The sequence below is a fragment of the Hippichthys cyanospilos genome, chromosome 1 (genome assembly GCF_059441005.1).
Source record: "Hippichthys cyanospilos isolate Australia breed blue-spotted pipefish chromosome 1, RoL_Hcya_1.0, whole genome shotgun sequence".
NCBI lineage: Eukaryota > Metazoa > Chordata > Actinopteri > Syngnathiformes > Syngnathidae > Hippichthys > Hippichthys cyanospilos.
This window is the reverse complement of record NC_142369.1, coordinates 16,005,045-16,019,735: the sequence shown is the minus strand read 5'-3', so window position 1 is coordinate 16,019,735 and position 14,691 is coordinate 16,005,045. Positions and strand designations below refer to the sequence as shown.

At 37.5% G+C, this 14,691-nt stretch overlaps 1 protein-coding gene across 8 annotated transcripts in view; it reads right to left on the bottom strand.

The window, feature by feature from the left end:
* Window positions 1-14,691, bottom strand: part of LOC148429437 (multiple C2 and transmembrane domain-containing protein 1-like) — a 104,857-nt gene that overhangs the window by 75,793 nt on the left and 14,373 nt on the right. For all 8 annotated transcript variants that reach the window (XM_088417652.1, XM_088417661.1, XM_088417677.1 and 5 more), the window contains exons 2-4: window positions 8,838-8,952; window positions 1,481-1,623; window positions 1,237-1,316 (exon numbers count right to left, since the gene is read on the bottom strand). In XM_088417652.1, the coding sequence (XP_088273778.1) occupies window positions 1,237-1,316; window positions 1,481-1,623; window positions 8,838-8,952 (338 nt within the window). The remainder of the gene's footprint in view (window positions 1-1,236; window positions 1,317-1,480; window positions 1,624-8,837; window positions 8,953-14,691) is intronic.

The window sequence follows — 14,691 nt, the reverse complement described above, 5'->3', positions numbered from 1 at the left end:
TCTAGCATTAAATATAGCTGAGAGAGAGAGAGAGAGAGAGAGATAGATAGATAGATAGATAGATAGATAGATAGATAGATAGATAGATAGATAGATAGATAGATAGATAGATAGATAGATAGATAGATAGATAGATAGATAGATAGATAGGTAGAGATCAAGTCTGATATCATACTCATTCCATAAATTTAAAATACTATAAAAATGTCCAAGGTGTGATCATTTTAGTTTAAATAGATAACAGCCTGGTATGATGTTCATTCCATTAAAAAAGGTTGAATTCACGCCAAGCGTCCTTTTATACAAAGTATCAGAGCAGGTACTTCCAAATTTTACCACAAGAGGGAAGCAAGAGATTATTTGTTCAACCACTGAGTGGCAGTAAATGGAACGGGCATACAGTATAGCTTTTTTTTTCTTTTTTTTTTTTAAATCATTTAAAGCAGATGATGTGCTGACTAGAGATAAACCACAAGATGTAGTAAGGGGGTTAAGTAAGCAGAATTAGGTCAAGTAGCTAAATGTTGTACTCAAGTGCAATGCTCTTGCTCCAAATAATATGAGTCCTCCAAGGTTTACTTCATTAACACTAAGAATGTATTTAATAAAAAAAAAAAAAAAAAACTCAAGTACTGTGTGATTGTTGTGTAACTTATTTTGGAAAAAAAGACCACGAATGTCAAATAGACAAGAAGATCAAATATGATAGGTATAATAAGTCAACATTCAACATGGCACAACCACTTAGTTATCACAATACCTTATCTAAAATACTGCAAGAATATGTGGAAGAAAATGACCCAAAAATGGCCAAAATACTTAAATTATTATTTTTGAGCACATCTGCCTCCATTTTCTAGCATTTGGGTCCACATTCTACTCAATCCTATCTGCAAAATTACAGACACAAATAGCTTCAGCATGTTAATCTGAAGAAAATGGTCTAAAATATTTAACTGATTTCTTTCAAAACCCATTAATATGATCACATTAATTGATAAGAGTGGCACTTGACCCACTCTTTGAGAAGGACTGGTGTAACGCAATGAAAGTAGTATTTTGTCTGTTGGCTTGTTTTTCCTTAACAACGGAAGTAAAAGTAAAACAAATGGGTGAAACCTTCTTTGACAGGTTGTTTACCCAAAATTTTGCTGATGTAAATATAACAAAAGTAGCTCGCGACGTGAGCTACAATATGGAACGGGGAAGAAAAAAAATGAAAGCTAGAAAGCTGACCTCTGATGCTCCAACGACTCCAGGTAGAGATATGCTGAGCCCATAAAGTCATCCTGGAGTCCAAAGTCATAGTCAAAAACCTACAGGCATATTGTGTAACAGTAAGCATGGACAATCATGAACTTTAATATCAAAATACATCGTTTTAACAGATTTAAAGTTAATTTGTATTTAGTTCAACTTGCAACAAACATTTCAAGGTAAGCATATATAGTACATTTGAGGCTTGACAAAAAGGTTGTACCTTGACGTACAGCGGCTCCCTCAGACTTTCCACTAGGATAGATGCTCTTTCATCCCATACTGGATTGAGGTTTTTATGGATGGTTTTACTTCTGAACACTTCCTTCCCTGCAATCTTGAACTTCACATATGGATCACTGGTTCCTGGGAGAGAAAGTACACAAACAGAGGAAAGGACATTGCTTCAACTACACGTCAAAATATCAGCGTTATTCTATAAAAAGCAAGCACGAATCAAATTCATCATTTAGTAATACAATTCATAAGTAACTGTATGATTCTAAGTCAACCTGCCCCCAAAGATCCTTCAATTTTAGCGATGAAATTGTAGCTGAGATTAAGCAGCAATTTGGAAAGGAAAAAAAAAATCTAATATGAAGGACTGTACGAAGAAACACATTGGCAGACATTGAATTACAAACATAAAAAGCACTGTAACAAGAAGACCAAAAGTAATGAGAAGCTTGTTGAGGTAATAAAAATAACTGTTTAATTTGCTCCTGGGTAGTGCATCATTGATTCCAAAAAACTGTGCAGTTTTCTCATCAGTCGGTTGCAATCTGGAGCTCGTCAGATTCATTTGGGTGGGAATTCCACATTAAAATCATGGTCACGACACAACAAACCAAAGACGTTTCACAGAAAATGTATGCACAAATTCACAAACTGGCTACTATAATGAATATAAAATCTATAATTTAAAAAACAGTGATTGATCATGACCCAAGCGATTGAGAGATATCACCAATGAGATCAATGTTCTCTTTGACTCTCTAAGCAGCCATTCCAGTGGGAAAGAAGCATGTTGTTTTGGTGTGTTTGTCTGTTTGATTTCATCCCCATTATCCACTGTGACAAAAGTGATTACCAGAGAAATGGCGAGGGGAGGAAGCGAATCCTATTATCAAAGCATTCCCACTCGGGTGTTATACTTTCAATCAGTATCTTCAAAGCAAAGAACAGCAGCAAATATATTACTCCTTATAGAGGAGTAGATGCCATCTGTGGCTGCTAAGGTGTTTGGATTAATCTTAACAAGTGCAGCAAGTAGAAATAGGTTACTCTTACAACATGGCTTTTCCATATTTTTTATGTTTATTATTTATTATTATGTTTGTTTTATGTTCATCATATGGCATGAAAATTTAGAAGCCAAAACCTTCCCACTCCTCACCCCAAATCCACCACCAACACCAACATAAAGGTAGTCATTAAAAATAAAGCGCATTCTTGGGGCATTTGATATGAGGCAATACAATAAATTACAACATTTTTATAGTAGAAGGATAACACTGAACGGAAGCCATTAAGCAACCGTCTGGTTTCAATTAATAACTCGCGCTGGCCACAAAACAGCATGCATATCCTGGTGTTTAACTACCTCAAACTCCCAAAAGCCACAATTTTCCATTTTAAACGTCTGCGCATGCAGTTTTTTTTTTCAGAGGCAGCTGGTCAGTAGGTGGCGCCATGGCACCGACCCAGCACTCATTCATATATGAAACTACATTAATGGGGCAAAAAATGAAAATTGACAGTGAAAAAAGTTGTTAATAGAGTCTCGTTTAAATTTATTAACATGCTCACTAGCACTTCTACTAAACAAAGAGAAAAAAACCAACAGTGCATCAGACTAGAATAAAACGGGGTTCATTGATTCTTTTCAGGACCTGGTTCAGCAATAAGGCTTGGCCTGCTGCATGGAGTGATGCTAACTCTTTATTCTTCTTTCACTGGTGCCTTTTGGGGTTTTCAGGTGTGGGGTGTTTGCACTGATTTCAGATACCAGTCACTTAAATACGTATAATTCTTGACATCTAGGCCAGGGGTGGGCAATTCGGGCTGGTGTCCTGCATGTTTTCCAGTTTTGTCCCCCCCAACACTCCTGATTTAAACCATTAGCTCATCAACAAGCTCTGCTGGAGCTTGAAAATAATTCTAATGATTTGAAACGGGTATGTTTGAGAGAGAAAGCTGAAAAACATGCAGGACACACTGATCTAGGCGTTTAAACCAGCAGTGTAAATCCAGCTAAGTTTCTTTAACAGTGTCCAAAAGAGTGGGTATGGAGCCACTGACAATTCTCTCTGCAGTCCTTATTGTCCATAGTTTTTGTCCTTTTTTGTGGTAGGCAGCGATACCGGACAATGATAAATGTGCCCAATGTGATTTAATAGCACACTTCCTCAGTCGCCACAGAAAGTACATCTTCTGCTGGATCTTTCTAAGAATGGCGTTAATGGTAGTCACCCAATTCAGGTCCGGAAGGAAAGCAGCACAAGTGCAGGCCGTGGTGTCGGGTGAGGCTTTGAAATGGAAAGTTGGAAAGTCTGATGTTGTAGAAGGGCGAATCGAGTGTGTACTCAGCTCAAGAGACAGTCCGTTAGAAAGAAAAATGTTTGCATTGTCTACTCCACACTGTCACGTCTCCCGCTAACTGCTCATCCATCACGAGAGGGCGGAGTCACCGGCCGCACACCTGACTCTCCTCAGTCATCAGGGGCCTTAAGTGCGGCCGAAGCAGGAGAACAACGCCGGGGTATTCCTCGCCATCCGTTGTGTTGCTACCCAGAGATACCTACCTGCATTCCCATTCCTCGTCAGCTTCATAGTTTTTTGGTTGTATTTTCATGTTCCGAGTTTTTGTCGGCTCATTGGTGCGTATTGTTGGTTTAGACATTTTGTGCCTCACTTTCGTGTGTACTTTGCATTTTGGCTCTGAGTTTTCAGTTGTACTTTTCCCTTTTGGCATTGTCTTGTTTTCTTCAAAGTTGGACGTGCACTTTTTGTGAATTAAACCTTGATTGAACGTTCTTTAAGTCTCCAGTCCATTTGGGGTCCCATTTCAGTCCGAGTTCTGAGGTTCATTCGTAACACACACACATGCTGTTATGGAAGAAAACTTCAATAAGAAGTAAACCAGATACATAAAGCCTACACATCTGTTTGTATACTGTTTTTTTAATATATTAAAAAAAAATCATACTAACCTATATATCTTTGAAATTTTCACAAACGTCAAATCTAACAAGTATCTACTGTATGTCGCGTGTATTTCAAAGCAATTGAACCTGAGGGTTTCACAACTACCGTGGTTGTTCGCTGACTGACATGCTATTAAAACCCAACATCACCCAACAGTTGAAATAAATGTGTTGAAATCAAATAAATGGGAGCTGGCATCAGGTATTTACTCAGCAGGCACATTTGCCTGACCCGCGGCCAAAGACCTTGGTAGTACCTTTGATATATGCTCCTTTCCCGCTGCTTCTTCTTCCTGACAGCAGTTGAAAATGCACATAAAGCAAAACTGTTTATTGCTGCCGGAATAATTCAAGAGCAGCAATCGGAGGGATGCACTCCGTTGACTTTACAGCAATACAACAACAAAGAGACTAGTCTGTGACCAATAATCAAAACAAAACAAAAAAACAGAGAAAAGAAAATCTGATTTACAGCATTAATACAATGTCCCAGTAAATGGCGCATTACAGTGACACCCAAAAAACCTCCAAGCTTCTTAATTTTGGCAATCTATTGCTAATTGCTAATCTAATTGTGTTTAAACTTAGAACCTAGCCCATCGTGCATATTGTTTTGAGTCAAGGCTCACAAAAGACATAACAATACAGTAAGATTCCAAATATTAATTATTCAGCTTCTTCATTTTCATCATCAATCTGTAATTCCAATTACATAGTCATGATCAATAGCTCCCTATGCCAGCACAGTGAAGAAAATGGTCTTAAAATATTAACTAATGAAATTTGAAGATGTACTGTAATTATATTTCCACTGAATCATGTGCTAAAATAGGCTTGATAGACCTTCGGGAAAATGAGTAGCTCAATTTATTATGAATTAATGGTTATTTTGTTGAAAACCAATCATAAGACCCTTGTAATGCAGAGCCTCCGCCTCCAAGTTTTCAGATAAATAACTGAAAACTGTGACACTACTTCCTAAGTAATACTAAGTCAAAGCTTTCTCTGTTAAGAAAGATCTGAAAACAACAACAGTAACTACACGAGTTTTAGTTATATTTTCCAGAGGTGAAAGATAATTTGACCAACATTTCTATTTGCGCATGATACTGGAGACAGCCAATTAGTTTTATCTGTTAGGATAAGTGCAATTTTGCAATGATACAAAATGAATAACTATTCTCTCGCTGTATAGTACAGGAATGTAAATCAACCACAAAATCTTATGATAGATCTGAAAAAAAGACTTTCATTTGTTCAACTAAATCAACTGTTTGACTGAAACCATTTAGATACAGTGTACATTGTATCTGCATGATCAGATTTGCATCTTCTCTCCAAAATCAATTGTATAGAGAACGTTTCACTCGTCGCGGCCGTTGACGGACGGATTTGAGCCGACGAGTAAAGCATCATGGTTAAAGTAGCTATAAAATACTCCTCCGTGCCTGCAGACACAGAGAAGCCTCTCGCTCAGACGGTGGGTGGCTCAAAGAGTGTGTGTATGCCATGTCAGGACTGACAGATGGCTGCAGCACTAGGGGTATCCTATTACCCACAATGCAAGAGGTGCAGTAGGACATATTGGACGGAACTGAAATACAAGTCATTCCATGGTCCAGTAGTGACAGGCGCAATACAATTATTTTATATTCAATCATGCAGCCGGATGCCTTTGCTTTGTTGATTTTCTAAAGTGCTCACTCATTAACTTTCACTGATTTGCTATATATGCTGCTTCGAACATAAGAAAACACTAGAAAAGTCTGCACAAATAGAAAAAAAAGCAAAAGCACATTCTATCGCACTATTACCCCTTGCTAAGATATATACTCGGAACTGTACGATTGATGTATTTAAGGAGAAATCAGTCATGTCATTTTTTTTAAGCGATATGTTCTATGCGGCTCCACTAGTCTTAACACGACATTCTGAATGGTATTGTGATTGTGAAATTTGACTTGAGCAGCAAAATCCACCTGTTTTTAATTCATCTCATCATCAGGGGGAGACCATTTTGTCAAATTCCGTCTCCTAAAAATGACATCCCAGTTACTTAGGGCTCAGGTAACACCAAATTACAGTTCACCGGTGTTCCTAGTTTGATCATGAGACATTCATAAGATGAGATATGATTGGTCATTACTTGAGCCACATCAAGTGGCAAAACGACCGCCCTCTGACGTGAATAAAATAGGCTAGATTTTACTTCTGCCATCAACCCCCCGCAACATATTAAGCAGTTTCTTTCGTTGCCATTTTAAATATAAATCACTCAAATTAAGAGGTAATACCAACTTTGGTTGAATATACAGCATTTGATGTCTAAATGGCAATTTGCTAGAATAATATATATATATATATATATATATATATATATATATATATATATATATATATATATATATATATATATATATATATATATATATATATATATATATATATATATATATATATATATATATATATATAAAATAAAATGTCTTATTTAAATTCCTTGCAAAACAACATTTCAGACAATATTGGAACCATGAATTAATCATAGTGTGGCTTTTAGTAAATCAAGAAATACATTGGCTCACCCAACATGCTAACTTTGTTTGACCTCCACACCTTTACTATATTTTAACTAACTAGAGCTGTCAAAAACAGTTCCAACATATCCATTCACTGCATCGAGCTAGTAACATGTGAAGGTTGTTCTGTCCATATCATATTATCACGTGTTGTAGACTGCTCCTTTCAAATACTATTGATTGATACAGTCAATATGACAACTTAATTTCGTAGAGTATTGACTTTCAATTAGCACTCTGTCTCATATTCTGTGTATGTGCTGTCCCAAGGGGCTCAAACACTCTGGACTTTAAAGGTAGTCTGGCAAACTTCATACGGAATAGTTTATTTGTACCTGTTGTCATGGTGACATCTGTATAATGAGACCGAGGGCTAAATGTTTATAGCCAACGAAAATCTAGTGATAAGTGCGGTCACATTTTGCATATGGGTGGGGTTTCATTTATTTTGACATTTTCACTAACAGGCACTGATAGAAACATCGTCTGTGTGATCACAATCAACTCATCGCTGTGACAACTTGAAGACTGCCTTCCAACCCGTCAGTTATATGATGATAATGATAATAATGCATTCAATGAATTGTCTTCTACAATTAGTCAAGAGAGTGTTGATGTGTGCTGATGTATACAGTAATCCCTCGTTTATGGCGGGGGTTACGTTCCAAAAATAACACATGCAAAGTGAAATCCGTGAAGTAGCCAGCTTTATTTTTCTTATTATTTTGCAATGCAACACTAAACTATAGAATAAAACCAAAAATCAAAACCTGTTTTAAAGCCCCAAATTTATTTAAGATAATAATTTTAATATAGTAGTACAAAGTTGGAAACATTGTCACTATATTTCACAGTATTTCACAGTCCCAGCTATGCGTCCTCGTCCTGCACCCGCACGTTGTAATGAGTAGTTGTTGAGCTCTTTCTTTTTCTGAGCAAGAAGATTTTTAGAAAGAGATATGCCCGGACATCGAATTAAAGTGAAGCCTCTTATGTCATAACAATACACTTGAAATTTCAATTTATTACAAAAGAAATCTAGGTAAAAGTCAGATTTCGAAAGCTGTGCATTTCCCCGTTGTTCTCTATGTAGGCACACAGACCCGGTGTGTGCGTTTGCTCTCGGCACGCCTGCGAGTCACGTGATTGGCTCCCAAAGACCAAGCTGTCAATCAATGTGCTTACGAGCATGTTTGCAACCTGTGTACTGAGCTGAGCCCACTCGGACACAGGAGAGACACAGGAGAGACAGAAGCAAGCTTTTGGATCCTCTTGCCTTTTGTAATAAATTGACCAGTGAAAACCCAATAGAGTACAGCGTCAATATTTTATTTCGAGACAACAGTAAAGCCCCTGAACAAATCAGGATTCAGAGCACAATGCGCTGTAAAAGTAGTCCCCACTCTGTAAAATATCCGTGAAGCAGCGAACCCGTGAAAGATGAATCGCGAGGGATTACTGTACTGTACTGTATTTATGAATGAAATAATTTCTGGTCTACTTTCTGTCACCAAATATATAATGCATGTAACGTAACCTTTTGATGGTGGTGTGTTAAAGGCGAGTATAAGACTTTTACAACAAATATAAAATATACACGTTATTCAATCATAACTCAGCACAGCACCAGGAAGGTGGCAAACTGCATAAAGCTGAATTTGTAAATCATACTTTTGTTTTTTGATAAGCATGTCACACAGTTTCTTCACTTTGTCTGCACAGGCCCGATTGATTGGAAGCAAGATTGAAATACAAATGGAAAAAAAATCCATAAAAAGAAATATACAGCCCCTACCTGTGCGATCTCTGATGGCCAGGTTTTTTCCTTTCTTTAAGACAATATCCAGCTGGTACATGGCTGGACTAGGAGGCGGAGGCTCTGCATTACAAGGGTCTAGTATATTGATGCCCTGTGGAGGCAAAATGAACTTTATGAAAAACAACCAGACAAGCTAGTTCTCAGTGCAATTTTTTAGCAAAGAGAATGCAAAAAAAAAAAAAAAATAAACCCCAAACAAAATGAGTCTTAAGTCACATATTGTATAATTTGTGTAAGTTTGCCCAATTGCAATTTTAATACTCTTCACCAAACCTTAGTTTATCACAAAGTCGATGATGCAAGTATGGCGTTTCAATTAACAGGCAGGCTACTTCGGAAGCTTTGCCTCTTTGGAGGTTTTCTCCTTAACTTAGTGGGAGAAGCCCCAGCTGCCACTCGACATAATTCCCCTTGGAGCCATGAACAGGCCACAAGATGAGTCAAGCTATTCTCCTTATGGCTTCCCTTCCTTTTTAATCAGCCAGTGTGTGGGCAATCATGTGTAGTGATGACACTAAAAATAGCAATAAAAGACAAAAAGATTAAATACAATTCTCAAGAAGCACCAGAGAATTAATAAGAGCCAACCGAGACTGGCATTAGACTCTGCTAAGAGACGTAAAGGAGCACACGTCTCAGAATCGCTAGAGCAGAGGTGTCAAACTCAAGGCCCGGGGGCCTGATCCGGCCCACCACATCAATTTATGCGGAGCACAAAATACTGATTTGACCTCAACTTTCTGGCTATAATGCCAAGTTGTCTTCAACTTTTAAAAACTTGGGAGGAAAAAAAAAATAACAACCTTTTTTTGTCCCCAATATCTCTTTTGAACATTTTGCCTCAAAATTAGATAAGTGTGTGACAAACACACTTAAGATTTTACTTTACAGGCATTCCGGCCTTCTGATGTAAACTACAGTAACAATGTGGCCCACGATAAATATTAGTTTGACACTCCTGTGCGAGAGGAAAGGGATGCAAGGTAAAAGGAAGGCCAAGGAGAGGGAAATTATCATTATAATATACTCTTCTCAGAGAGTAAAACCTGTTGGAAAAAATAATCTTTGAAATTAAGAGGAAATAAGATTATGAGAAAAAGAGGTTCTGTATTTAGTGTTAACACAAAAGAATAAAAAAAAAAAAGGCTAATAAGCATACTGTATTGCATCATACCAATTCTTGATGATTAGTGATATCATGATGGTGATTGGCCAGCATACCCACAACCCTGGTGACAATGCAGAGTATGTACATGTAACGGTTGTTAGGGGAAAGTTGTGACTTTTTTCAGGATGCACAGAAAATGTGGTCATCAAATCACTCGAAAAAGCGCATTTTCGCCTGTAAGATGTTTGCCACCAGAGCAAGATGCTGTGATGACAAGAAAGTTTAAGAGCTCAATAGACAAATTTGATGTTGGAAGTCATAAAGAGTCCGGATGTTGGCATGGACTGTCTGATTAGTTTAGAAAACACCGTCACAACGTCTGAGTCCTGGTCTGTGAATGATAAATCAAAGCCGAGAAAATATTGCTACAAAAATCCAACGGCGAGTCAGGTCATACCGTACGGCAAAGTAGGAAAGGAGAAAGTTCATTACATTTGCATCTTGCTCTGTAAATGTGGGTTTCACCAGCTAAAGCACTTTGTATTTACATAAAATGATCTCAAGAGAACAGCATTGCCTGCAAAGTGCCCACAAAGTTTCGATAAGGGCGTTTCCTTGCAATTGGGAATCAATATCACCTAGCTGTTCCATTAATCAACACTACCTTGATGTAATACAAGATGCTGCCATACTGTTAAACACCCTAGACCCTAGATTGTAGAGGATAAAAAACAGGAAGGACCCTTTTGAGCAGATACAAACCCTATACTTTATCTTCATCGTCACTACACTCTAACTCTCCAAGTCAAACTCTCCACAGTAAAGCTCAGGAATTCATCTAATATGTTTGTGCCATATGTTTATTTAGCTGATCTCATAGAACCACACTTCAAACACCAACATCTAGAGGTGCGCATATAATACTTTGCCTCACTGAAGATGGCACAAGGAAGCATGCAGGTTCATGATGGTGCTGCTATTCATCTATGCAGAGACTATCAAGTACAATACACCTGTACTTGGTTAAGTTATGGCAGAACTGGCACAATGTTGTCAAAGTGTTCATATTCAACTTAAAAAAAATATGTTATATGTATTATACAATTCAAATAATTATGAGGCCAGAATGTTTTATATCATAATTTTACAAATGAAAATTCAGTGTCTTCCTGTTAAACGGATTCACAGAAGCACATTGACACAGGTGACCCACATAACAAACAAAACATGATCTATGTCTAAACTCATTTGTCAAATGCACATTGTTTACTGCAACTTGTCCGGCATAAAAATCCATATGAAGATCAATAAATGCATTCCATTTCATATCTTGTATTCACACCTCTTCAAATAGCTTTTATACGTCCTGGATCAATAGGAACATCAGAATAGAAGCATACAATTTTGGACGGCATACTATAGGTATTATTTTGTAAATATCGTCTAAAATTGGTTTAGTGCCTAATCCACAGCACCACCTAGTAGATAGCCATTATTTTGAATGTATCCTTTAGACATTGCACATTGTGTACATTTGGAGACCAGTTCAATATTTTTTTTTTCTTTAAGTGGTAGCCAATCAATGGAATAAAGGATCAGCTCTTGGCACAACAAACCACCATCTTAGCATGCAGCACAGCTACGAGTTACATTTATTTGACTGTCAACAGCTGTTTGTAATCAACTGCATCTAGGTTTTATGTAAATGAACAACCGCTTGCATGTTTAATAAGTGTATTGCTTCATAATGTACTCTAGCCAGTAACATCAAGAAAAGATATACAGTATGAGTCTTTAAGGTAATGCACAGAAAATTTCTTCAACGAGAATCTGTATTCGACACAAGGTCAATATTCTTTACTTCTATTAGAATTTTACAGCTGTTCAAATTTTCCTAACTCATTCAATGACAGGGACATATTTTCAATTTTTTTAAAGAGTGTGGACATTAAATCCCAGATACTAGTATTAAATCAATACCTAAGTATCTGGAAATTGAACGTCTGGACTCTGAAACACGTGAAAATAGTCCCTGGCATTGAAGGTGTTAAGTGCAGTCATCTTTTAAACTGAGGTCTCAAAGTACAGTGAGGCCTTGCACTATGAAGCTACTAAGCATGATGAGGGGGAAAAAAAACCTATTATAGTCAACTTTCTATTAAATAATTTTATGAAGCCAGTCACATTTCTTTAAATGAAAATATGTTGATAATATTTGATCTGATGAAATATTAAGTTTCATGATAGCTACCGACCAAATCAGCCCACAATGACCATCCATCCATTCATCCATATTTTAAAAATGTGTAATGAATTTGTACTACTTGATTGCGTACCTATTATTCCTACTCAATCAGCTAGTTCAAGCCGGTTTAGTTTTTAAAAAGTATGTAAATAAGTGCATGGGATTGAATGGCTGGACTCTGCAAATACATAGAAATGTGTCTTCTTTTTTTTTTAATCTGTTCTTAATCTTTTTTTTTTTCACCTTAATTTAACCAGAAAGAAAATCCATTGAGATTTACATCTGTTTTGCAAGGATGTCCTGGAGAAGATTTTACAGACAGCAAAAGTTTACAAAAGTTCATTAAGGGTGGAAAAGAAATAATAATAATGATAATAACAATAATCATAGAAGTACTGTGCAGTGATCCCTCCTACTTCGTGGTCTCAGATTTCGCGGTGTCAGTACTTCGCGTTTTTCCAGGAAAATTTAAAAATATTTCAAAATAAAAAAATATTTTAAAAAATTCGCAAAAAATGGAAAAAAATGAAAAAGCAAAAAAAAGTACATTATACAGTACTGTATTCATCAAATAACTAAGTAATATTAGTTTCTAACTATGTTAAGAATTCTTCAAGCGTTAGTTTGTCACTTTTTTTTTTATCTAATTTTGAAATGCATGCTTTTAATTTGTCGCGTCGCGTTGCATTTCCGTTTCTTGTTTTACGTTCTCTGTGAGTCATCCGGCTCATACGGTGACGTAGTGAATGACAACGTAAACTCATATTTATAGTTTATTATCATTTATGTTGATAACGCACACTACTGCCTATGTTTGGTAAGCGATGAGTGTTTATTCTGTTTATGTGTTCGTTTGTGTAGAGGTTGCACTTTACAGTTAGTAGTTGTTAGTTGTTGCTAACCCGCTAATGTCGGCTAAAAATACAGTAAATTCATAAATGTTCCCCGCCTATTGCCCATAGGCACCAGCAAGCCCGCGACCCTTGTGAGGGTAAGCAGCTCAAAAAAATTGAATGAATGGATGGTTTGCTGTAATCGTGTGTGATCTACAGGCAATTATTATCTATTAAAGGAGTAGATCAATTCCACACATATTTTCACTTTTTGCCACAGGGCTCAGTCCCTGCCATCATATGGTCTACGAACATCGTACACCAAATAGTCCTAATCATATTCCACGGTGAGCCTTGTCTCCGTGCCAGATTTGAGTGTCATTCCTACTGTGAAGAATCTGGTTCCACCTCCACACTGACAAGACCCCAGCCTCCACACACTGGCAGGTTGACAGCAGCGTGTATCCCTCACACTCGCACCTTTGCTAAAAATAGCTGAGTCCCAAGGAGTAAAAGTGTAGTGTTATGTTAATGGTTAGAAGGGAAGGAGGGAGGGCTACACGTATATGAGAGCATGGTGTACCTCATTCATCGATTCGCAAAAAATATAGTGAAATATGTAGAACGCTTACTGTGCATTCACACATATGACAGTGAAAAGAATCAAAGTGTATTTCTTGATTATGTGAGTGGGAATCTCTCCAGCGCTCTCAAGGCAGCCATTAACTTAGCTTCCTGGCCCGTGCATCACAATAAAGATGAATTTACAGTAATGAGCTTTAACACAGTCCAGTTGCCACCAATCAGCGTGAAGAGACTCCAGAGCGCAAGACAATCAAAATTTTATTCCGATTTACCAAGAACAATGGATAGTTTTCATTGTGACGGCAACCCAGAGCAAATGAATGAATGATTTAGTGCCATCGCAGAAACATTCGGCACTTGTTAAATGCTGCTCTTTGCTACCAAAACACAACACCTGAAGTGCCTATTAATTATGCACTCGGTGAATACAATGACAAATTGAAACGAGTGGAGTGCTATGAAAAGCAATCCTTTGCAACTGTGAAGTGAGGGATAAAACTGAAACGAGAGATAGCAGAAGGCATGCATTATTGTAGAATTTATTCAGCACAATAAAAGGCTCACTTGAGTATTTTCATGAGACCGTTCTCTCTTCTTCCTCAGGCAAGCCTTTCTGAATGACAGAATGGTGGCTGGAGATGATGAATTTCAGTCTATGCATCTTCCATCTTATACACAGTCTTGAGTCGGCCTTCCTTTTTGCCCTCTTTGGGTCCTACTTGTGCCTTTCTTAGACAAACTGCAAGGTTTTGGCTACAATCCTCCCATTCCAATCACGTTCTGCACCCGGCAGGACGAGGACTGATGTTCTCTCATAAATTAACTACATCTCCCCAAATTGTCTGGTGGTGGTGGTGTAAACAGGATCATGAATTGCTGTGTCCAAGTTGATCAAGTCTTTTCAAGCTGATTTAATTGGCTCCGAGCCTCCTGTCACACTAGCACCCAGCTCAGGTTACACGCTATTCGATATCGGATACAACACGCCCACTCCACTTCCACACACCCCCTGTCATTGTAAACAATAACAGCCACACTAAGTGCACAGCCAAACTGTTT